The following is a 24,823-nucleotide window of genomic DNA, read 5'->3' on the forward strand; positions in this document are numbered from 1 at the left end:
TTGAAACCCAGTGGAGTGTTAGTTATGATTTGGTTACAACTTCACGGCAATGAGTTTTTGTTGTTGCCTGAGACCAGGCCATTAAAGATGTTTCTTCAGCATTATTTGGAATTTTCCTTAGCAATTAAAAAGAAAAGAATAATAATTTTCTCCAAATGTATGTAGTTACTCTCATGGAACAATCAGTTTTGATCTAGTTTTCCTAAGGGAAAAAGATTGTTCAATATTCAGAGCAGTTTTTCTCTGTTTACAAGAATTATAATGTACTCTAAGAAAACATCAATTATAATGTACTCTAAGGAAAATATTATAATCTGATGACCTTGTACAATTTTTCTATTTAAGAAAATAGTTTCTTTATTCAGATAATATTTTCATCAAGTATCAATATATTTTCCTTGGTTCTAGCAAGCTTTTACTAAGAGAGGTTTTTTAGGTACTATGTTAAGATGATATATCTTTAAGTAATATAGAACTCTGCTAATGTATTTACTATAGAAAAGAAACAAGTAAATGCAGCTTCAACATTTATATAAAGATATACCCATGTTTTGTTAAAAGTTATTTTCTTCATGTGACAGTTTTGAGTGGTAAGAGAAAAACCTAATGTATATATTGAATTACTTTGTGTCTTAATAGCTTTCTCTATTAGTGCAGAAGATTCTTATAAAGGATAAAAGAAAAACTTTTGACACATGAACCACAAATATCAGATATAATTTTACAAAGCAATTCTCTATTATGCTCTCCTATTCACAGTTGGAGAAGGGATGCTCTGGAAATTAGGTAATAATCTTACAAGATTCCCTGGTAATTTTAAAATATAGATTTCATATTTTAATAAGCTTTTGATAATGAACATTTCAAACAGACATAAAAACACATTCATCAATTTTTTTCTTCCTCCTAGAGTAGAACATTATTTTAGGCTCTGAGGACAAAACTGTCATTGAGATAAGCACAAAGCATGTAGAACCAAAGAAATACTTTAAAAGAGAATTACTAAAACAATAAAAAAAAGATAAGGAAAACTAAAATGAAATACCTTTATTTTGTATCTTATAATACTATACTTGAAACACAATTATTCATTCTTTTATAGTTATTTGTGCCAAGGCAATTAACAATATGGAATTGCTCTTCATTTTTGAGAGGTGAAATAAGGGGGTAAAATGAGTTCTTTTACAGAGATATTGTGAATTGTTTGATTGTTCAGTCTGTCTAGTGTCGATAGATTGAACAACTCAATGACTAGGAAATGTATTTCACAGAATGCCAAATGTAATAAATCTAGATTTATTTAGGATCCTTAACATATCTGTAGGAACAGAAAGAAAAGATTGGAAATGAACTATCTTGTGTACTGAGGGCCATTATTTTGCAAGTGAGTGTCATGTTAACAATAGGAGCTGTCTTGTAAAACCAGTCATTTACCTAGCCCAAGTAACTGTTTATGTCAGCTAGAATATAAAGTGTTCTCATCTTATTCCTTTTACTACATGTGTAACTCCAGTGGAATGGGAAGGTGAATTGTTCAGGGCTGTTAAATTTTGTAATTGCAAGACTGTATTAAATTCTTCCTAATGATGCTTACAGATATATGGTGATTTACTAAAAGGAAAGGAAAGAAGAATAAAAATACCCATACCTTTTACAATGACTAGTTTGTGGCTCCCGAATTCTGTAGATCAGTGCTTTTGCAAAAGCAAAAGAAGATCTGTCACTAATGTCATACACAATGACAAATCCGTCTGCCCAATGGAATTCACTAGTGAGGGAGAATTTTGCTTTCTGTGGCTGAAAAGAAACCAAAAGCATCGCAAATGGTGGTATCTGACACACCTGTATTTTAAATAATTAATGATTCATTAATGGAGCCTCATTTTTTCCTGGAAGAAACCAATAAAGAAAGGATAGTCCCAGAAAATGTCACAAAAGTCATATTTTAAAAAATAATATTGCCTTGGCTTTTCCTAGTTATTTAAAAATGTTTAATTTTGAAAGACCAAGATAATTATGACAAAATCATATCTATTTTGACATCTGTCTGAAAATGTATTTGTATTTTTTGAAAGAAGGTAAGCTAAAATAACTTTTACTTAATTTTCATATACATTTTAGAGTTCTTTTTATTTATAGTGAGATTTCTGTCATAGATTTAAGTCAGTAGCAAAACAATTTATAAAATGTAACTGAAAAAGTTTTAAAGATATTTTATTTACTTATATGGCCTATGAGTTGTTTTAAAATTTTATTTTGTTTATATTATCCTATTTCAGCATTTTATATTTTAGTAAATTTTAAAAAATTGTGTTTAAAACTTGCCAGAGTTATGCTCCATATAAAATGAGTAGTTACAAATGCAACTTAGTAAAAAATAAATGAAACAATTAAGCTACCAAACTATCAGCTTCTAACAGCTGCACTATGACCTGCTAAAAAATATTGTTAATTCATATAATATTACTCTTTTAAGGATATTTCTTTTTTATTTTTGTTTTTTTTATATTTCTAATGTGATAATTTTGATGTGATTTCATAGAGAAGCCACATAATAGAAGTTATAATATTAAAATGAATCATTTAAAATTTTAATACTTCAGAAGAAACGTCAGCTTTAAAAACTGGCAACATTTTATTAACATCCAATTTTCAAATCCCAATTACTTTTTTTAAATAAAATGGGAAAAAAATAAAACAGGGTTTTGTTTTACTTACTTGAGTGCAAGGGTCATATATTTCTAAATTTAATTGCTTCCCTTCCAAACATAAGTATTTGTTGTAGATGGATTCTACAAAAAAAAAGTATATATGTTATCCATATACAAATGCGCCAAAAGGAAAAATAAATTTATATTAATAAAAATCAACAAATCCATTTAGTGCAGTAATGTTGTGACTTCTTCATTGCCTGTGACTAAAACCCTATATTTGTTATACTTGCATATATATGTTGTCTTAAAAATAATATCTTCTCTTTCTATCCTATCACCTAGAGTTTTTAGTGTTGATTTGCAGTTCTTACTACAATTGAATTATCTCTGTTTTTATGTAAACTCAGTTAATTCACTCTCAACTAGTTACAATTTTCTTTTACATGATTCTAGCAATTCTCTCTTTTCTACATCATAGAATGTTTTGGTTTTGTTTGTTTGTTTTAGTTATTTGTGTCTTTTTTTTTTTTTGCTATATCATAATAATTGTTGATTGTAGAGCCAAGCAAGCTGTAATTGTTAACAACCTCAGTCTCTTCTTCATCTATCATGGTGCTGTCAATTAGCGAAGTGTTGAGACTCTGTCTTCTTGATGTTAAGCTTCAGTCTATATTTATGGCTACAGACCTTGACCTTCTCTGCAAGCAATTCAAATTCATCTCAGTTTCAGCAAGCAAGGTTGTGTCATCTGCAAAATGTAGATTGTCGATGAATTTTCCTGCAAGCCTGATGCCACAGTTCTCCTCATAAAGCCCTGCTTCCCGCATGATCTCTTCCACATATATATATATTGAAGAGTTACGAAGACAAGACGTATCTGTGACACACTTCCTTCCTAATTTTGAACCATACAGTGTTTCTCTGCTCTATTCTGAGGAATGGTTCCTGGTCCAAGGATAGGTTTCACATTAGCACAATTAAGTGTTCTGGGATTCACATTCTCCTTGAGGTTAACCACAATTTGCTGTGATCCACACAGTCAAATGCCTTTGAAAAGTCAATGAAACACAGACAGACATTCCTCTGGTATTTGTTTTCCACTGAGATCCATCTGACATTAATGATAATGTCTCTAGTGGCACAACTTCTTCTAGACCCAGCTTGTATTTCTGGTAGTTCTCTGTCAATGCACTGTTTCAGTTGTTTTTGGATCTTCAGCAGGATTTTGCTTGCATGTGATATGAAAGAAATTTTATGATTGTTTCCATACTGTGTCAGGTCATCTTTTTTGGAATGGGAATAAATATGGATTTCTTCCAGTCAGTTGGACAGGTAGTTTTCCTCCAGATTTCTTGGCACAACCTGGTGAGTACATCCTGGGCAACATCTGTTTGTTGAAATTTGTCAATTGGTATTCTATCAATTCCTGGGGCTTTATTTTTTCACCAAGTCCTTCAGCGCAGCCCGAACTTCCTCCTTCAGCACCTTTGTGTCTTGATCATCTGTTGTTTCTTGAAATTCTTCTTTGTAAGCCAATTATTTTTTGTTGTTAACAGTTACTGCTTGCTTGGCTCTACAGTCATCACTCTGTACATCAGAGAGTTGGATAATGACTAATGATGACAAAAAAAGAATTGATGCCTTTGAGTTGTGGAGAAGAGTCTTGAATATACCATGAACCGCTGAGAAAACAAACAGGTCTTGGAGAGGGGGAAACCAAGCCTCCTCAGGGGCTAGGATTTTGAAGCATCATCTAACATACTTTGGGCATGTGGCCAGGTGGGGTCCATTCTCAGAGAAGGCCATCATGCTTGGAAGGGTGAAGGGACAGGGCAGGACAAGAAGTTTCAGGATGGGATGGATTAATACAGTAACTAGGGCAATGGGGGTAGGTGTATCAGACTTAGTGATACTAGCTCAGGACTGGGCAAGCTCCAGAGCTATTGTACTTAGGGTCACTGTGAGTTGTAGGTCATGGCACATAACAACAATAACATCGTAATAATTATATAACAACTTTATGACTACTTCCTTTATGTCCAGTTCCTTTTGTCTCATGCTCTTCAAACTCTCCAATCTATTTTGTGTCCTAAACAACAGTTCACTGACCTCAGGTCGGAGCTGATATTCCAGGGTGTTTGTTGTTGTTGGTTTTTTTGTTTTGGTGTGTGTGTGTGTGTGTGTGTGTGTGTTTTCTTTTCTTTTCTTTTTTTTTTTAGTCCAAAAATCACATGAAAGGAGATTGCCCATCTTTCTCCTTGGATCCACTGGTGCATTTAAACTGGCTGCCTTTAGATTATCAACCTACTGGGCTAGCCCATTAGAACTCCCTACTACTCTTCAGTGAATTTCTTAACAACATCTCATTGCAAGACTCCATAGTCTGTCCTGTGTGGAATCTTATTTGCCCTATTAATAGTATCAAGTACTTTTCACTCTATCCCCTTTAAAACTTGTCATTGTATTTTGTAGTCTTCATGTAGCACACTGCCTTGGTCTGTTATTTACTTATTCTTGCTCTGTCTTAACCTGATACCTTCCTAGATCCAAACATTGATGTAGGTAACTCTATTTACACTCATTCCCTTGCTAATCTTAGTGCTACCCTCTTCCTTGCTACCCACCTCTATCCTAACAACATGTGCAATAAAACAACGTAACTGTGAACGCTTGTCTTTTTGTTCTATTCTGTATTTTTTTTTTCTACCTAAAGAGTATCTGGCACTGAGTGGCTGCTCAGTACATATTTGTTAAGTGAGTTCATCTTTGCCACTGTTCCTTCAAGTGCATCAATAGATAAGGGTGGCGCAGAATAGATAGGACAGGGTTCAAATCTGTTGTTCAGAGGGTCACTATGAGTTGTTCCTAACTCCACTGCACTTAGCAACAACAAAAACTGCTCCTTGGGCTTGTCTAAAAAAGACCTGCTTCTGCATACAACACAAAAGTAGCAAACCATGACTTACCTTGCAAATACTCTGTAACTCATAGCAGTGCAATGAAGCAAATATATGGGAGTTTCAACACACAACAGTTATGAATAAATTTTAGCTCTTTCAGGACATTTAAGAAAACTTTTGGCTTCATTAATCTTTAAAATATATTTTCCATCAGTTCCTTGTAAACTTCATAAACTTACTACTAAATGAACCACAATATTTCCTTCTACACACATTTAAGATATTCACTCTAAAACTTCAAAGACTGCCAGTAGGGTTCCAACCAAAATAAAAACCAAATTCACTGCCACAGGATTGTTTCTGACTTGAACCTCAGTCAGTTTTCCCAAGTGTAAATCTTTAGGAGAAGACAACCACTTTTCTCCTGTGGAACCTCTGATGGATTCAAACAACCTTTGTTTCCTTTAGCATCCCAACACATGATGATATACCATCAAGTCTTTACTAACAACTAATATATTAGAATTTTATTCTTTCTCTTTTAACCTAGATTTAACAGATAACATCGTTTTTTGCTAGTTTGTGTCCATATATTTTGCTCATTTGTCTTTATACAGTTTTGACTTTTGATCATAAAGCTGCCATTTTAAAAAGCATCCCTATGTTTTAACTGAGACACGATAGTACAAAAATTGTTGCTATTTTCTTTCTAGATCTTACAGATGATTAAAATGAGGGTCTGGTCTTGTGTTCGTTGTACTGTTTTTGGTTTTTTGTTGTTTTAGTTCTGGTACATCAAAGTCTTATTCCTCACTTGTCATTTTGAGACCTTCAGGAATTAATTGGAATTTCACTTTTATGTATTTGTTCTATAATCACTTACAAATATTTGTCCTAAAATGTTGACAGTATCAATATGGATAGAAATATATTAAATGTATGTAGAGCACAACATAATTTAGTACTTCAAAGTTATTTCCTTAGGTACCCTTAATAACTATAGCACATTCTAAAGAGATTTGGTTTGCTTCTCATGGGAAAACACAATAATTATAGACCAGTGTTAGTCTTGTTCTAGGGCTGGTTTTTGAAAACAACTGAACTTTCTAATCCATCTAACTTAATATTAAATAGGATGAATTTTATCATAAAAAATATACAGCTAAAGTGTCATTTCTAACTAAAATTTTAAATAAGATGCATAGTAGTATTTTTAAAAACTACAGATTTTGTCAAAATGTTTCTCAGAGCCTAATTGTGGTTTAATTATAATGCTGATATTTAAAAGTGTAAAAGGGCTAATTAGTGACTTACCAAAATTAGACGCATACTCTCCAATGAATCGCTTTGTAAGAAACCTTACTGTAAGGGCTGCAAAATAAACAAGCTAGACTGAGTATCTTTTCTGTATTATATTACAGATAAACTAGTTATATATAATTATATGATTTACCTTTCATATCAAAAATCACCAAGCATAAATGAAAATATTAAAGTCTTTTATAAATCCTAATTTAAATAATAGATAAAAAATTGCTGTTTTACAATCATAATGTTTAGAATTGTAGAAAGAAAGAGACCTCACATTGCTGCACATTCTAATTATTATATTATGTATTTATGGAAACAAATACACTTGGCAACTTAAATTTGGTAACAGACATAGGTTTCTCATTAACTGAGATACAAAGATTATGGCATCTTTATTAAATTACATCTGGTTCCAAAGACTCAATGCCACAGGGATAAGGATACAAGCAAACAATTGTTTAAGGGAAGCTCGGGGGAATAAAGTAGGGTAATTTACGTTCTCAGAAACCAAATGGTCAGCTACAGGCTGATTCAGACTTGATGGCAATACATTTTTAATTTGGAAGGTCTTCTGTTAGTTATTAGATTTAAAACTCCAAGACAGAGAGGGAAAGACTTTTTTATAGGTATATTTATTTTCTTTATTTCAACCTCTTGGTCTGATCATTGGTTAGGTTTACTTGGCTTCAGTTATGGTATATACACCACCATTAAAATGTGGGTTTTAGGGGATCAGGAGTGAGTGAGTGGGTCAGTGTGTATAGAAGTGGTGGGCAAGGCTTCTAAAGTTCAGGTACTTGTTGCAAAGTCCACAAAGTTATGACCCTCAAAAGTTGTTTCATATTAAGAGTGTGTCATTAAAAAATAAGCTACGGATCTTTCTCCACCCTTAGAGCAGAAAGAGGGTTTTTATTTTGCTTTCAGGCCCATGATTTGGCTACTAGTGGGTGTGGGACAGGTGAATGAGTGTGATAAGTAGAGGAGAGAGGGATAGTAAAATATCCTTTGTTTTATAAATTTTAAGCTTTAGTGCAGCAAGTCACATAATATTTCAAAATTATCTTACTATATACTACCTCATAGTTTGTAGTTACTTACATACTAAAACGAAATTCTTGGTAAAAATATGCACATAACCCTAGTGAGAATATTTGAAAGATTAATATCCATGTAATACATATATATTTTTTGCATTCTACACATATAAAAATTATCACCACTCACCGGATTTGCCTGTTCCCTCACCACCCAAAACAGCAAGCTTCACATCATTCATCTTGCTTTTCTTGCTGCTGCTTTTTGGTCAGTCTTGTCTTCTATAACGATTCTGACTTTAACTAAGCATGCGCTTATCGTTTTCCTTTTTATTGCTTGTTTCATTTCTCTAAGGTCAACTCCACCCCATCCTCTTGCCATCTAAAAATAACAACTTTTAAAAAAGTTTACTAGACTGGTTGTCAACATATTTCTATTTCTTTTTTAGTTGTTGTTGTTGTTACACACATTGGAGTCACTCATTAGTTGCTTGCATATTTTAAACCAATAGTGACACATTTGTCATTTGGGCTTAGTTTCACTACCGTTTCTTTATTTCTGCATCTCTGGACACTACCTTTTTGAAAGGCCTAGAAAAATTGCCTCTTTTACTCACGAAATTTTAGGAAGTGTGCAATCATTCCTATAATTTAATTTGATAATTTTTTGCTTGTTCTATTAATATCTAAGCCTAAGCCAGAGATGGATAAATTAACTCAGTCATGAAAATAAATGAAGAATAGTAGAGCTTCTCAGAATATATTAGTCCGAGGCTGATGACAATGCAAATGGATATCCATATAAAATTTCTGAGTCATTAATTTTTCTTACTAACATAGTATTTTTAGTATAGAAATTAAGGACATAAAACTCTATTTTTATGTAGTTTTAAATATGTTCTAATTATAATCTTCACTGAATCTTAGGAAAAAACATCAAGAAAATAAATTATATATGTGCCTAATCCTAGGCAAGAAAGTAAAATATTAATATTATAAATAAAAGCATGAAAATGAAACTAAACAAGGGTCACTGAACATATATTTATGCGAACTTTTTATAATACTAGGAAAGTAGGGCTTTCCAAAATAATGAACAAATCCAAAGGCATAAAGAAAATAAGTAACAAAGAGACGAATCCAATGACTTGTCCATCACTCAACATTTATTACTGATTAATTTAATGATAGTATTTATCAAGGTCTATCTGTTTGTAGATATTTTCATTATTGTTGCTGAGAGGTGCACTTGAGTTGACTATGGCTTACAGTAACCATATGTGCAATAGATCGGAACCTTGTCCTGTTTGTCTCATTCTCATCATCTCTGATATGCTCAAGGCCGTTGTTACAGTCACAGTGTTAAGGGTCTTAACATCTTCTTGAGGGTCTTCTTGTCTTTCTCTGACAGTCCACCTTACTGACCCCTCTTGATAATATGTCCAAAGTGTGTGAGACAAAGTTTCATCATCTTTGCTTCTAAGATAATAACAGTCCACAAGATATTCAGTATATATTGCCAATAATACAATTCAAAAGCATTCTGCTGTCATCCTTATTTACTTTCCAACTTTTGGGTGCATAGCAAGCAACTGAATGTACCAATGGTTTGGGTAAGAAGTTGATTGGTCTCTAAACTGGCATCAATGCTTTTTAGGGCTTTGGAGAAGGTTTTGATGGCACATTTTCCTAGTGCAGCACATCTCTTGATTGCTTTACTGCTGTTGCCAGGGATGTTGATTATAGATACAAGTAAAATGAAATTTTAGCAATTTCAATCTTTTGTTCATTGGTAATGATGTTGCCTATTGTTACAGTAGTGAGGATTTTTGTTTCCTTGATATAGCAAAGCTGCATCATCGACATAATATGATGAGTCTTCCTTCGTTCTTAATCTTGATGCAATATTTCTCTCCATACAGTCCAGCTTCTCTAATTATTTTTTCAGTATACAAGCAATCTTCTCCACACTGTATTTATAGCAAGATTAATTTCAATGCTGAAATGAATAACAGTTATGCATACTGAGTGTTTTGATATATATTTAATTATAATTCAATTAGATAAGGAATTAATTCTATGCTATAGCTGAAAAATACATTGAGAATAAATTGATGAAAAGCAGTATGTCTTTTTTTTAATTCACAAAAACCATATTGATCAGTACAGTCTCCTTCCATATCATGGTCTTATAAACCCTGTGAAGGGCTCTCATGAGCTGGTGTCTGCTCAGCTGCAGGTTTGGTTGCTCTGTTTTGTTTAGTGCTGCTTTCTGCCAAAGAATAACAGAGGAAGGTGCCATGTTGTCTTTACTTTTGCTCTCTCACATTTGTCAGAAGCAATAGATCTTTTATCCTGGGAAGAGATATTATAATCACAGGAAGTTTATGGTTTCAAGTATCTAATAGGTTTAAAAAGTACTTGAAATGTGCCATTTACACCTCACATTGGTGATGTTTGGTAAGATAAGAAAATTAAGAAGAAAAATTTAGAAAATATATGATTGGTAAGCTGTCTGGTGCTGGAGAAGAGTATTGAATATACCAGGGACTGCTAGGAGAACAAACAAGTTCATCCTGGAGAGGGTGAAACCAGGCTGCTCCTTGGAGGCAAGGATTCTGAAGCTCGTCTGAAATATTTTGGAAATGTTGCAAGGTGGGATCAGTCCTTGGAAAGGAGCGTCATGCTTGGGAGGGTGGAGGGACAGCGCAGGAGAGGAAAAACCTAGATAATATGGATTGATTCTGTCACTGGGGTAATGAGGATAGGCATGTTAGAGACAATAAGATTGGCAAGGTATAGAGCAGAGTTTAGGGCTGTTGTACATCAGGTTGCTATGAGTTGCAGGCAAATTAACAGACCATAACAAGAGCAATAACAAGCTGTATCCCATGCCAAAATAGAAAGAATATTCTCTGATATTTTCAATCACAAATTATCTAATATCTTTCCCTTTTAAAATTATTTCAAACTTTACTATTTACCTACCAAATGATGAACCCTCACAATATCAAGAAGCTAAACCAGATGCCATCCAGTCTGTTTTGACTCTTTCTATTGAGTCAAGGCTGCTCTGTAAATGATTTTATATACGTCCTTTGGAAAATAACAAAATTAAAATGTCATACCTGCAGAAAGCCAGTCAATTTGGACTCACTACTGTACTAGTTTGTTGCCATCAAATCAGAACCAACCCATAGTTGACCGTTACTGAGTTTTCAGAGGCAGTAGGTGACAGGAAATTGTCCATCTTTCTCCCACAGAGCAGCTGATAGATTTGAACTGTGTTCCTTTAACTGGAACCCAATTTCTTGTCAAAGAGCCACATAATCAAAGAATTTAGGGTTTTAAAAAATATTATATAAAGGGTGTATATCGGGGAGATGATCTATCTCCATACGTTTTCAATCTATATGCAGGGCTCTATGAGGAGAAATGTGGTATCAGGATTGGGGGAAGACTCTTCAGCAATTTGTGTTATGCAGATGACACAACCCTGCTTGCTGAAACTGAGGAGGACCTGAAGCACTTGCTGCAGAACATCAAGGATTTCAACTTTCACTATGGATTGAAGCTCAATATCAAGAAAAAAAAAGCTTCTCACCATTGGGGTGATTGACAGCATCATGATGGATGGTGAAGAGATTGAGATTGTTAACACCTTTAGTCTGCTTGGCTCCACAACCAACACTCTTGGCACCAACAGTTGGGAAATTAAAAGAAGAATTACATTGGAAAAGCCTGCTGTCAGAGACCTCTCCAAAGTCCTGAAAAGCAATGATGGTCAGTCTGGAGATTAAGGTGCACCTGATACAGGCCATGGTCTTTGCAATCACTTGCTATGCATCAGAGAGCTGGACAATGACTAGGGAGGATAGAGAATTGATGCCTTTGATTTGAAGAGCCTTGAACATACCAGGGAATGCTAGCATGACTAACAGGTTTGTCCTCAATAGGATAAGACCAGGCTGCTCCTTGGAGGCAAGGATTCTGAAGCTTTGTCTAACATACTTTGGACATATTGCAATGAGGGACCAGTCCTTGGAGAGGGATGTCATCCTTTGAAGGGTAGAGGGACAGCACAGGAGAGGAAGACCCTCAATGAGATGGATTGATTCAGTGATTGGGGTTATGGGGGTAGGTGTGTCAGAGACAATAATATTGGCCCACAATAGATCAGGGTTTATTGCTGTTGTACATTGGGTCACTATGAGTAGCAGGCAACTCAAAAACACATAACAACAACAACAACGTATAGATAGATGCATATGTAGAAAGGTACATATGTAGACAGATGGAGATAAAAAAATATTACAGATACATAGGCTTATCGCTAAGTTACTAGAGCTCCCTAGAAAAGAATAGATATCATCACTTTACATTTGACAAGTTCACACATGACTTCAGGTTTCCTATAATCTCAATCCTCAGCCCCCGCCCCCGTGTGTGTGTGTGTGTGTGTGTGTGTGAGAGAGAGAGAGAGAGAGACAGACAGACAGACAGACAGACAGACACAGATTAATTTCATATCTTTGAACCAGTTAATTCTTGTGATTTGACCTAACACCAAAAATTTGCATTTCCACCTCAGATATATTGAATTAGAATCTACATGCTAACAAAATCTCCAGATAGTATTTGTTTATACACTATGGATATGTAGGTGTGTGTGTGAACTGTATTTGAACAAGATATATAGTTATATCATCCTCACACAATTTTAAAACTATGTTGACAACATTAATAGAATTGACCTACAATATTCAAATCTTCATACTTTTAAATCTCTTTTAGAACCTAATTTGAAAGAGAATCATTCATTTAGACATACTTTAAAGAAATGTTTTATTCAGTATATAATGTCAGTAATTACCACATTTCATCTGCCTCTTCTGGAACAAGAAAAAGAATGAATATCTACAAATCTTGAAACATTTTGAAAGCATATATGAAACTAAATAATTGAATGGTTTTGCTAATTTTTCTCAGCATGAATACTGCAATTATCTTTTCAAGATAATGATTAGGGATACCTTGACTATTTCAAATTATTCTTCAGATGTTTATTGCTTCATAACCTTCTAATTGCATGCTAGCTTATAGTAACTGAAACATGATGTTTTTGCTATTATGTGCCATTGAGTCGACGGAGAGTCACAGCAACCCTATGATCAACAAATCTATTCTATTCTGTGTCATCCTTACTCTATCCAGTACACCTGAGCCTATTATTACACTCACTGTTTCAATCATTTTGTGGGCCAGACTATTTTAGCTGACTGTCCACATTTCCAATCATAAAATCTTCTCCAAGAACTGTTCCCTCCTAACAACATGTCCAAAGTATATGAGAGAGAGTTTCACCATCTTTGCTTCCGAGAAGTAATCTGATTTTGCTTTCTCCAGGACATGCCTGCTTATTTTTTTGGTAGGCACCAGCATCCAGAAAATTAAAAGATGTATTGTATTGGAAAAGTCTACTATTAAAGATCTCTCCAAAGTACTGAAGAGCAACTGTGTCACTTTGGAGACAAAGGTGTGCCTGATAGAGGCCATCGTCTTTGCAATCACTTGCTATGCCTCAGAAAGCTGGCAAATTATTAGGGATGATAGAGAACTGACGTCTTTGAGCTGTAATGTTGGAGAAAAGTATTGACTATACCCCGAACTGCTAAGAGAACAGGTTTGTCCTGGAGAAGGTAATACCAGACTGCTCCTTGGAGGCAAGGATTGGTCTGAAGCTTGGTCTGACAATTTTGGGCATGTTGTAAGGAGTAGTAGTCCTTGAAGAAGTGACATCATGCTTGAAAGGGTGGAAGAACAGCACAAGAGAGGAAGACCCTCAATGAGATGGATTGGTTCAATGACTAAGTGGTGTAATGGGGGTCAGAGACAATAAAGTTGACAGCGGATAGAGCAGGGTTTAGGGCTGTTATACATAGGGTTGCTGTGAGTCACAGGCTACTTAATAGCTCATAACAATTACAGTCTACAGAGTATTCAAAGTTTTACCTTTTGTTTTCTCTGAATATTTATTAGTCTTTCAGAAAATATTAATATATTTGAAGCTATTTTTGTTTTGTTTTTCTCAAAAGACAACATTATTGTTGTTGTTGTTATGCATCATCAAATTGCCTGCAACTCAGCAACAGCTCTGAACGCTTCCCTGTCCTGGGCCAGTCTCACTGACTCCAATGCACCTACCTCCATAACCCCGGTTACTGTATCAATCCATCTTATTCTAAGTCTTCCTATCCTGTGCTGTCCCCCCCACCCTTCCAAGAATGATGTCTTTCTCCAAAGACTAGTCTCTCCTGGCCATGTGCTCAAAGTATGTGACATGGAGCTTCAAAATCCTCGCCTCCAAGGGGAAACATGGTTTCACCTTCTCCAAGATAGACTTATTTAGTTTCATGGTGGTCTATGGTATGTTCAAGGCTCTTCTCCAGCTCCACAACTCAAAAACATCAATGCTTATGTCATCTCTTAGTCATTATTCATCTCTATGAGGCACAGCAAGTAATTGCAAAGACCATGGCCTGAATCTGGTGCACCTTAGTCTACAGATTGACATCATTGCTTTTTAGCACTTTAGAGAAGTCTCTGACAACAGATTTTTCCAGCACAATTAAGTTGTTGTTTTGGGGATTTGCTTGTTTTTTTTTTGTTTTTTTAATTTCTTGACTACTCATACCAAGAGAGTTGACTGTGGAAATGGAGCAAGGTGAAAGTGTTAACAATTTCAGTCTCTTCACCATCTATCATGGTGCCACCAATTGGTGCAGTAGTGAGAATCTTTGTCTTTTTGATGTTGAGCTTCAATCCATATTGACGTTTTGCAGCAAGTGCTTCAGGTCCGTCTCAGTTTCACAAGCAAGGTTGTATCATCTGCATAATGTAGGTTGTTGATGAGTTTTCATCCAATCTTGATTCCACATTGCTCCTCTTAAAGCACAGCCTCCCAAATGATTTCTTCTGCATATGTATTGAAAAGGTATGGAGACAGGATACATCCCTGACACACTTCTTACCTGATTTTGAACCAGGAAGTGTTTCCTTGCTGTGTTCTGAGGACAGCATCTTGGTCTAAATTTAGGTTTCTCATAAGCACAATCGAGTGTTCTGGAATTCCCATTCTCCTCAAGGTCAGCCACAGTTTGTTGTGATCCACGTGCTCAAATGCCTCAGCACAGTCAATGAAACACAGATAGACATTGCTCTGGTACTTTCTGCTTTCTGCCAAGATACATCTGACATTGGAGATAGTGTCTCTAGGATTACAATCTCTTTTAAACCTATCCTGTACTTCTGGTAGTTTTCTGTTGATCTACTGTTCAAGTTATTTTGGGATAATCTTCAGCAGGATTGTGCCTGTGTGTGTGATATTTTTTGATAATTTCCACACTCTGTTGTGTCACCTTTGTTTGGAATGGGAATAAATATGAATCCCTTCAAGTCAGTTAGCCAGGTAGTTGTCTTTCACATTTCTTAGAACAACCTGATAATCATGTCCAGGACAGCATCTGTCTGTTAAAATATATCAATTGGTATTCCATCAGTTCCAGGGACCTTGTTTTCAGAACAGTCTGCACTTCCTCCTTATCACCATTGCCTCTTGATCATACATTATTTCATGAAATTCTTCTGAGTTGGCCAATTCTTTTGGGTACAGTGACTCTGTATAGTCCTGCCTTCTTTTTTAAAATGCTTCCTGGATCATTAATTGCATAGGCTAAAATTTCAGTTGCCTTTTCATAATCATATGGAGTAGGTCAGTTGTGCAGAAAGTGACACTGGTTTCCAAACACTGTCTTTCTATACTGCAGTTAGCAAGAACTAGTGGCATAGTCTGAAGTGAGTCTTGCTCCTAACGCAGAGTCTGTCTCTATCCATTGTGGTTCAAATCCTCCAACAGATCAGTAGAATTATGAGCAATCCCCTGTTGTTATTTAGAGCCTCAGAAATTGACACAGGGTTACTATAAGGGAAAACTAACTCTGGGGCACTAAGTTTGAAATAGAGTATTACAATTACTCTAACAAGAAGTATATGAAGCAAAACAGATGAGGGAGATAGCTGTTTAAAAGGGATATATCATTAGATATTATTGTTCTGACAGGAGTTCAGAACGCAAGTAGCATAGTGGAGTGGACTTGGATGGAGGGATTGAATAACAGTGAAAGAATTTTTTTCTTTTACTTGTCAAAGAGAAAAGTGAATTGAGGGGGGAGGAGTGGGCAGGAAGACAAGTTCAACAATGAATGAATGGAAATCTAAATTCTCTGTAAACTTTCATTAAAATAATTTTTTTAAAAAAAGAAGCAAACAGATTCCTTCCTTAGTACAGGTCTTCATAAATCTAGCTTTTTTAAAAAAAGCAGAGTTAGGCAGATGTGAAAAAAATCATTTACTCACATTTCCTTGACTCTTTTTATTAACACACAGAAATAAAATATTATGAAATTAAAATTTCAGAAGTAAAATTTTCTTCTATAACTATATTGAACTCGAAAAATAATAAAAAAAATTGTGTACTCTCTTCTGGAATCTGTTACAACAGACCATAAAATAAGCAATGGTTCAGAAAGATAATGTGTATTACTGACATGAGATAATAAATGAATACCCCTGATAATTGGATAACTCTACTTCAACATCTTTGGCATTTGACTGCCAAACTGCCTTGATCCAGACATATTGTGTTGTGGAGATTTTATAGAGCTAATGTGGAAAAGTTACACTTATTTCTGTACCAGGTTTTTAGAATTCAATCACATGATAACTCTAAAGACTCATATTCAAACCCACTGTCAACCAGTGATCTCATTCCAACCTGTGACAGCTCTGGATTGGGTTCCATAGTCTGTTAATCTTAGAAGAAGAGATTGCTTATTTTTTTTTCCTATGGAATAACATGTGTAGTCTAGTTCTCCATTACAAAGATCACTGTGACCTGTGTTACTTTTCTACAGCTGGATAGCAAATTACCAGGCTATCAGCAACTTAAAATATAGTACATTTATTTTCTTATTTTCTATAATTTAAAAGTACAAGGAAAATATAACTAGGCTTTCTGTTCAGGAGTTTCACTAGGGTGCAATCTAGATGTCAGCATTCCGAATCCCTCCTGGAACTCTAAGACTATGATTTTAATTTTCATTCACGCTGTTTGCCAAGGTTTCTCTCAGTAACCAGAAATGACCTGCAGTTTCTTACCACATAGTTTTTTCCGTTTGTCTTTGCACAACGTGGCAGTTTACTTCTTCATAGGTAGCACTGGAGACATTCTTTCTAGTGTGTGCTAGCAAGATAGAGCTATCTGATGCCATGTTTTTCATATAATATATTCACAAGAATGTCATATCATTACTTTTCCAATATTCTATTGTTGAGAAGCAAGTCAAAACTTCTGCCCATGCACAAAGGTAGGGAATCTAGTTATATAAAGCATACACTGCCTTTATAATGCTCTTTAATTGTGGGAATCCTGCATTTTTAAAGCAAAAGGCAATTGATTTGATTTCAAAAGATCAATTGTTGTTGTTGATTGTCTTTGAGTCAAGCATGACACATAGCCAAACTATGAACAAAAGGCCTGAAGCTCCTCTACAATTATGAACCTTTATCAACTTTCATAGAGTTTCCAGATGCATGTTGTTTAGGAAGTGGATGCCATTCCTGCTTCCAAACCTGTCATAGTATGTTATTGTTGTTATGTGCCATTGAGTCACCTGCAATGTATAGTGATCCTATGTACAGCAGCTCTGAACCCTTTCCTGTCCTGAGCCAGTCTCACACTAATTCTGATGAACCAACCCCCATTGTCCCAGTTACTATATCAATCCATCTCATCTGGCTGGATCTTCCACTCCTGTGCTGTCGGTCCACCCTTCTGAGCATGATATCCTTCTCCAAGGACCAATCTCTCTTGACCATGTGTCCAATGTAAATGAAGTGGGGCTTCAAAATCCTACCTTCAAGGAGAGATTTGTTTTCAAATTCATTAAGATAGACTGATTTTTTTCTTGGAAGTCCATGTTATGTTCAAGACTCTTCTCCAACACCACAACTCGAAAGCATCTATTCTTCTGTCATCCTTAGTCATTGTCCAGCCCTCTGAAGCATAACAAGTAATTGAGAAGACCATGGCCTTGATTATGTGCACCTTTGTATCTAGACTGATATTGTTACTCTTCAGCACTCTGAAGAAGTCAATAACAGCAGATTTTCCCAATGCAACTTGTCTTTTAATTTCTTGACTGCTAGTGTTAAGAGTGTTGATTACAGCAAGCTGTAATTGCTAACAATCTCCATCTATTATGGTGCCGTCAATTGGCCCAGTTGTGAGACTCTTTGTCTTCTTTATGTTGAACTTTAGCCCATATTGAAGACTACAGTCCTTGATCTTTTACAGCAAGTTTTTCAGGTCTTCTTCAGTTTCAGCAAGCAGAATTGAGCCATATGCATATCGTAGGTTGTTAATCTTATTGCCTCATAAAGTCCTGCTTCCAAAATGATCTGTTCTATATATTGATTTAAAAGCTTTCGGGACAGGGTGCATCCCTGACATACTCCTTTCCTGATTTTGCATCCCTGACATACTCCTTTCCTGATTTTGAACCATGCAGTGTTTCCTTGCTCTGTTGTGAAGTCTGCTTCTCGGTCCAAGTGTAAGTTTTGTATAAGCATGATCAAGTGTTCTGAGAATCCCATTTTCCTCAAGGTTAGCCACAATTTATTGTGATCCACACGGTCAAATGACCTAATGGTTAGAATCTTTTTTCTTGATGTTGAGATTCAATCCATACTGATGACTGCAGTCTTTGGCCTTCTGGAGCAAATGCCTCAGGTCTTCCTCAGTTTCAGCATGTAAGGTTATGCCATCTCAATAACACAGGCTGTTGATGAGTCTTTCTCCAATCTTGATGCCACATGAGGAAAGGATATTTACAGATATGATTAAGGATTTTGAGAAAGGATACTGAGATTGGATTAGAATATTTTTAGAACATTAAGAAATACCAGAAATGCAATAATACTGTCTATTAAGAGAGAAGAGAGGAAGAGAGAAATGTAAGGAACGGAAGGGGAACAGGTAATGTGACTATGGAAATAGATTAGAGGGAGTTATTGCAAGCAATTTCAGTAACCAGTAGAAACTGAAGATTCAAAAACACTAGAGTTTCTGAGAAAGCACCCTTCTACTGATGCCTTGAATTCATTTTCAATCCTGTGAACCTAATTCTAGACTTCTGGCCTCTAGAATTTTAAGATCATATGTATGCTATATTAAGTCACTAAGTTTGTGGTAATTTGTTACAGCTATCATAAGAAACTAATACAGTAAATCTCACAGAACAACATAAGAATCCCGTGAAGTTAGGAAGCAGCTACTCAATGGATACTGAAAATGATTAATATTTCTTCTTTATCGAGGATCAAAAAATGTGAGGAAACTCATGGTATGTGGGGATCCCTTATAAAACAAAGAAAAACAATAGATGCTTTTCTATAGCAAGTTAAAACCAATAGCTTACAGAAGATAATGCGAAAAATATTTTTATATAGAAAAGTAGTGATTAGATTAGAAATGATTTTGAAAAATATTTAACCAATAAAAATTACCGGATCAACACGATCTGTCAATTGATTATTTTTCAAAGTCACAATTTGAAAGAATAAACTTGGTATGAATTATAAGTTTTAGCATTAAAATTAGGTGGATCAGTCACCGTTAACTGAGGAATTGTGTTTATTTGTGTGATAAATAAGTTGAAATAGTAAAATGTATTCTGTTTTAGACATGTCAAACTTAAGATTTCCTTGAGACATATAACTGAATAGATACAACAGCATTGACTATGAGAGTCTAAAACACAACAGGCAAAGCCCATAGAATATGTTTACCTTAAATATAGAGTCAAATTTGCATTTATGATTTAAGATACAAATTTATAGGAAAAGTATTTTCTTTCCAAATAGGCACTCAGAATATCTGGAAAAGAGAAAGTTGTTTACAAAGAATTGTCCCCAGTTGTTCTTTAGAAGTGTCCTAAGCCAAAATGCCTTAAATATTTTGGAGCTTTTTTTTACAAACATTAAATAAAACATTGCTTCTTACTTTAAAAATTCTGTAAATAGACACTGTAGATCATATTATATCCAGTTAGAAGTATTCCTTCTCCTACTCAGATGAAGATTTTAAGTGGCTAACTCAAACAAATGACCTTATTAAGTAGAAAAATTGAATTTGAGCTCCAGTTTTTTAACACAAAATCTCAATGTTCTTCATACCCTGCCATGCTGTTTGTTGTCTTTAGGATATTTCTCCACAGAAGTAGATGTTTTTTCTTTTTAACATTTGTTCAGACTATCAGCTTGTGATACTTACAGAACAAAATGAAAACATTACAGAAATCTATTTTAAAAATAAGTTGTACTTCCATCCTACATAATATAGCACTCTTAGTGTTTGTGTGATACTCCATTTGTCATTCATTGAATGTTGGCTGACTGCCTTTGAATGCACACCATTAACTTGTTATTAATTCCTTATTTTCATTTTAATAGGTTGTGAAGTATAAATAGTGAAGTTATTATAACTTCTAGTACCGATAAATCCTTCAACTTTGATAGAATTCAGTAATTTATTTATCTAAGCAAAGGTTTACTCTCTGTCACTCTAATAATTATATTCTTCCCAAAAGAACTCCAACTGAGAACAGAAATGTTCCCATGAGAACCCACAGCAGAACTTCACTTTGAAAGTCTGTGTAATCTGTGGTCTTTATTAAGCTTTCTTTCCTTATTTATTGATATAAAGATTTACCTATACTCTTCCAGAGGGGCTATGAAGGAACTGTATTTGCTTATAGAAATTCAGAAAAACATATTTTTAAAAAGTATAGGAGTGATGTTGGCAGTCTTCTTTTTCAAGAATAAACTTTTACTTTTCCCACATTACCAATATATTGATGTATTACCTTCAACATATGGTAAATTTTTTCAAAAAACATTTCAATGATTAACCTGGTCGCTAAAATCTTAGTGGTGGTGGTGTTATTTGTTTCCGAGTCTCCTGCAACTGATAGCAACCCTATAGACAACAGCTCTGAACCCTGCAATATCATGAGCAAGTCTCACTGTCTCCGACACATCTGCTTTTCATTACCCAGTTACTGTGTCAATCCATCTCATCCAGGGTCTCCTCTTCTGTGCTATCTATTCACTGATCCCTTCTTTCCTGGCCAGTAGATTGGAAATAGTAATGCTGATCACTGAGAAATTAGATTTTGACAATTGTTCTTGGCTTTATGCCTAGACAGGCCACCTAGTCTTTGGGGACCTGTCTTTCGTCAGGATTAGACATATTTACCAACTCCAACTAAGACTATTTACAAGTCTGATATGCTGTTTTTATTCATAACTATTGATATAAAGTAAGCTGTAACTTTTTTTTAGCTGAGATCAATTCTTGCTGTCTCAGAACAGAAGAAATATATAGGGTGAAAGCGATATTGAAAGATGTTTAGGACAACTGTGGATGACAAAAGTTCTTTGAATGACAAATGGTAAAGAAGATTAATGAATAATTCTTAAATAATTATAAAATTACTACCAGAAACAAAATGAGCTGAAGATGATAAAAGGATTTTAATTCTAGAATACTGGAACAGTAACTGCCTTATTAAGAGAAGTGAAAGAAGTAGAAAGAAAATATTATTTTGGTTTCAAGATATATTAGAGGTTAAACTGATGGAAATAAAAGACAGTAAATTAAGTCAAGCATGCAGTGAGAAATATTAAATTATTTGATTAATTTAAATGAGGAACCTAATATAAACAATCATATTTTACCAATAGTCATTGAATAGAACACATTATAGAAGGCAATTGTTACAAAAAGTGTTTAATTTCATGCATAAATAAATTTTGAGCATAAATATGTAGAAAATTTTAAACTGTGTGTTTTTAAATAAATTGGAATTTTATAGCATTAACACATCTTTAGAAAGGGACTCAATTAGTAGAGCCTTTGAGAGAACTAATAATGGGCACTTTCTGTATCTATTTCTAAGGGAAAATTCTGGTGGCTGAGTGGTAAGGAGATGCACAGCCAACCCAAAGGAATGGGGTTTCAATCCACCAGCTGCTCTTTGGGAGAAAGATGTCCTCTTTGACAATTTACAGCCTCTGAAAACATACTACATAGTTAAGTTAATTCTGACTTGAAGACACATAACACCACATACCTATTTCTGAGGGAGCTCTGGTGTGTAGTCCATAGTGACTTGTACTGCTAACACAATTGTCGCATCTGTAGCAGTTCAAATCTACCTGTGATTTCAAGGGGGAAAAAACCCTCAATCTCATCTTATCGCAATTTATAGCCTTGGAGGCCCAATACCAATTCAGTGGGAGTGAGTGAGTTATCTGCTTATATGATTATTTATTGTTCAAAGCTATGAACGGAAATGAACTAGGGCATACATTTTAAGGGTTACCATAGATCTTTTGCCTTTGAACTCTGGCCCTTAAGGAAAAGAGAGCTGAAAGACCACTTGAACCAACTCCTTGACATCACAACAATTTTAGAGCAAGGATAAGAAGTTTGAATGGGTTTTCTTATATTGGAGAATACTGCATTGGAACAGATGATTGAAAGAACTGTCTGACAGGAATGTATGATTATGTATTATCTGACTACAATCTGGACCAAGAGGTGCTTTGCAAAGTGGACTAGGAGAGGGTAAAGGAAGAGGGAGGAAGGAAAATGTGCAACAATGAATGAAACCTAATGAATAAAAATCCAACCTTTCTATAACCTTCATTAAAATAATAATTTAAAAAATTGCAAATAAATAAAAGGAATATTATGTTCAACTATTTATCTTTATAATGAAATAGTCTGTGTTTTAATCTCAACCCATTTAATAGCTACATTTCTATGAGCAAGATTCTTCTGTAAGATGGTAGTGCTAAATGATTTATACCTTATATTGTGAATGTGAGGATTAAGTAGGAGAACATATGCAATGAATTTGATATTAGGACCTCCCTAGGTAGTTTCAACAGTTTACTTGCTTGACTTTTAACAGAAAGGTTAATGATTCAAGACCATTCAGTCGTATCATGAAATAAAATTTCAATGATCTACTGCTATGATGATGGAAAAGTTGGCATCAACTAAAGTTCCTAGAGGGAGCTCTGGAAGTTTAGTATATTCCATGCTGGGTGATTAACCAAATGATTAGATGCTCAAATTGACTGATGAGTAATTTCCTCCCATTAAGATTTATAGCTTTAGAAATCTTCAGAAACTCATGGCAGGGAAGCTATCATGAGTTAGAATTACGTAGATAACAACGAGTTTGATTTTGGCATGGTATTAAGTAAAGTGTATACAGTTTAACTAATGTAATTGATAACACTAAGCTGTGTACACCATGAAAAGAGTGAAGTGGCAAATGTAAGGGTATGTATAATTTATAACAATAGCAAATACCTACCTCCTCATTGAACTGTGCATGTAGAAGTTATTGAATTAATATGTATTTTATTTTTAATATCTTAACCAATGGGAAAAAAAAGAAACAAGTTGTTATTTGCCACTGAGCTGAAGCTTACCTTTCAGCAAATTTTCAGAGACTATGAAACACCAGATTACCTAGCTTTCTCCTGTGGAATACCTGATGGGTTTGAACTATGTGCCTTTTGATTGACAACACAATTCCTTATCCATTAGGCCACTAGGAAGCACTGACATAAATAGAACATTCATGAGGTGGAATTGATTAAATGGTAACTAATTTTTATATTATAAATTTGCTACTATATTAGCTTGTAAAGTATAAAAACACCATAAAACTTATCACTGACGACTCTCATTGATACTTTGCTGCTAAATTAGTTTATAAAGCATAAACTGATCATTAATAAAGACTCTTATTGATATTACTCATACTATCAGAAAAGAAAGGAAAGTGTCTATATGTGGATAAAACTAATTCACCCACTCATACCATAGAATTGGTTCCATCCCAAAGATTTCCTTCATTGCAGAGCAGGATGGACCCTTCCTAGCTTTCTCCCTTGGATAGACTGGTGGATTCTGACCTCTGGTGATGCAGGTGTTGAGTTAGCAGCACAGCACTAAGGATCACACTGCTGGAGCCCTCTGAATATGGACTATGTTCTTAGGAGCTACTCTTGTTAGGAGTATGAACTAAGCTAAATTTGGAGAAAATATATGAACTCTGAATTAGGAGAAAGAATAGTTGATAACTGAGATCTATATACAGCGAAGTGATTGAAAGGAACAGAGTAAATAAGCACAAAGAGATAAAATAATTTGCTCATATTTTAAAAACAGCTAACTTAGTGCTTTAATCTTTTTTTCTTCTTGGTATGCATATGATTATTCATATACCTTGTTCATTCATGAACACAGTGTTTTATTTATGTGTGTGTTTTCACACTTTCCTTAAATGTTGTTTGGTACAATCACTCCCATTTGTTTTATAAAATTAATCACCCACCATTGGACTATGCCCACCATTATCCCATATTTTCAGGTCCCTGCTGGATCTTTCCCATTTCCTTTACCCCCTCCCTCCACCCACCAAATTGTGCTACCCCTACCAATCCTCAACCCTCTCCTCCCACCCATTCCCCCCTTAGACCTTCATGCATGTTTTACTGGTTATGTATTTCTACAATAATGATCTTTTACAATCTTTGTCCTTACAATACCGAATTCACTCAGCATAATCTTCTCCAGTCTCTCCTAGTTATGCAGTATTTTTCACATTGTTCCTAAGTGCTGCATATTAGTCTATTGTGTGAATGTACTATAATTTCTCAGTCTACTAGTTTGTGGCTGGATATTTGGGCCGTTTCGATGTTCTTGCAATGGTGAATAATG

The 24,823-nt window shown here is 34.8% G+C and overlaps 1 protein-coding gene across 1 annotated transcript in view; it reads right to left on the reverse strand.

The window, feature by feature from the left end:
- RERGL (RERG/RAS-like) overlaps positions 1-8,141 on the reverse strand; it is a 10,905-nt gene extending 2,764 nt beyond the window's left edge. Inside the window, exons 1-4 of the mRNA XM_006888441.1 lie at positions 8,090-8,141; positions 6,869-6,925; positions 2,719-2,792; positions 1,649-1,797 (exon numbers count right to left, since the gene is read on the reverse strand). Of these exons, the coding sequence (XP_006888503.1) occupies positions 1,649-1,797; positions 2,719-2,792; positions 6,869-6,925; positions 8,090-8,141 (332 nt within the window). The remainder of the gene's footprint in view (positions 1-1,648; positions 1,798-2,718; positions 2,793-6,868; positions 6,926-8,089) is intronic.
- Positions 8,142-24,823: the final 16,682 nt, after the last annotated feature.

This window comes from Elephantulus edwardii, unplaced genomic scaffold, assembly GCF_000299155.1.
Source record: "Elephantulus edwardii isolate Elephantulus edwardi_28Jun2011 unplaced genomic scaffold, EleEdw1.0 scaffold00067, whole genome shotgun sequence".
In the NCBI taxonomy this organism is placed as follows: Eukaryota; Metazoa; Chordata; class Mammalia; order Macroscelidea; family Macroscelididae; genus Elephantulus; species Elephantulus edwardii.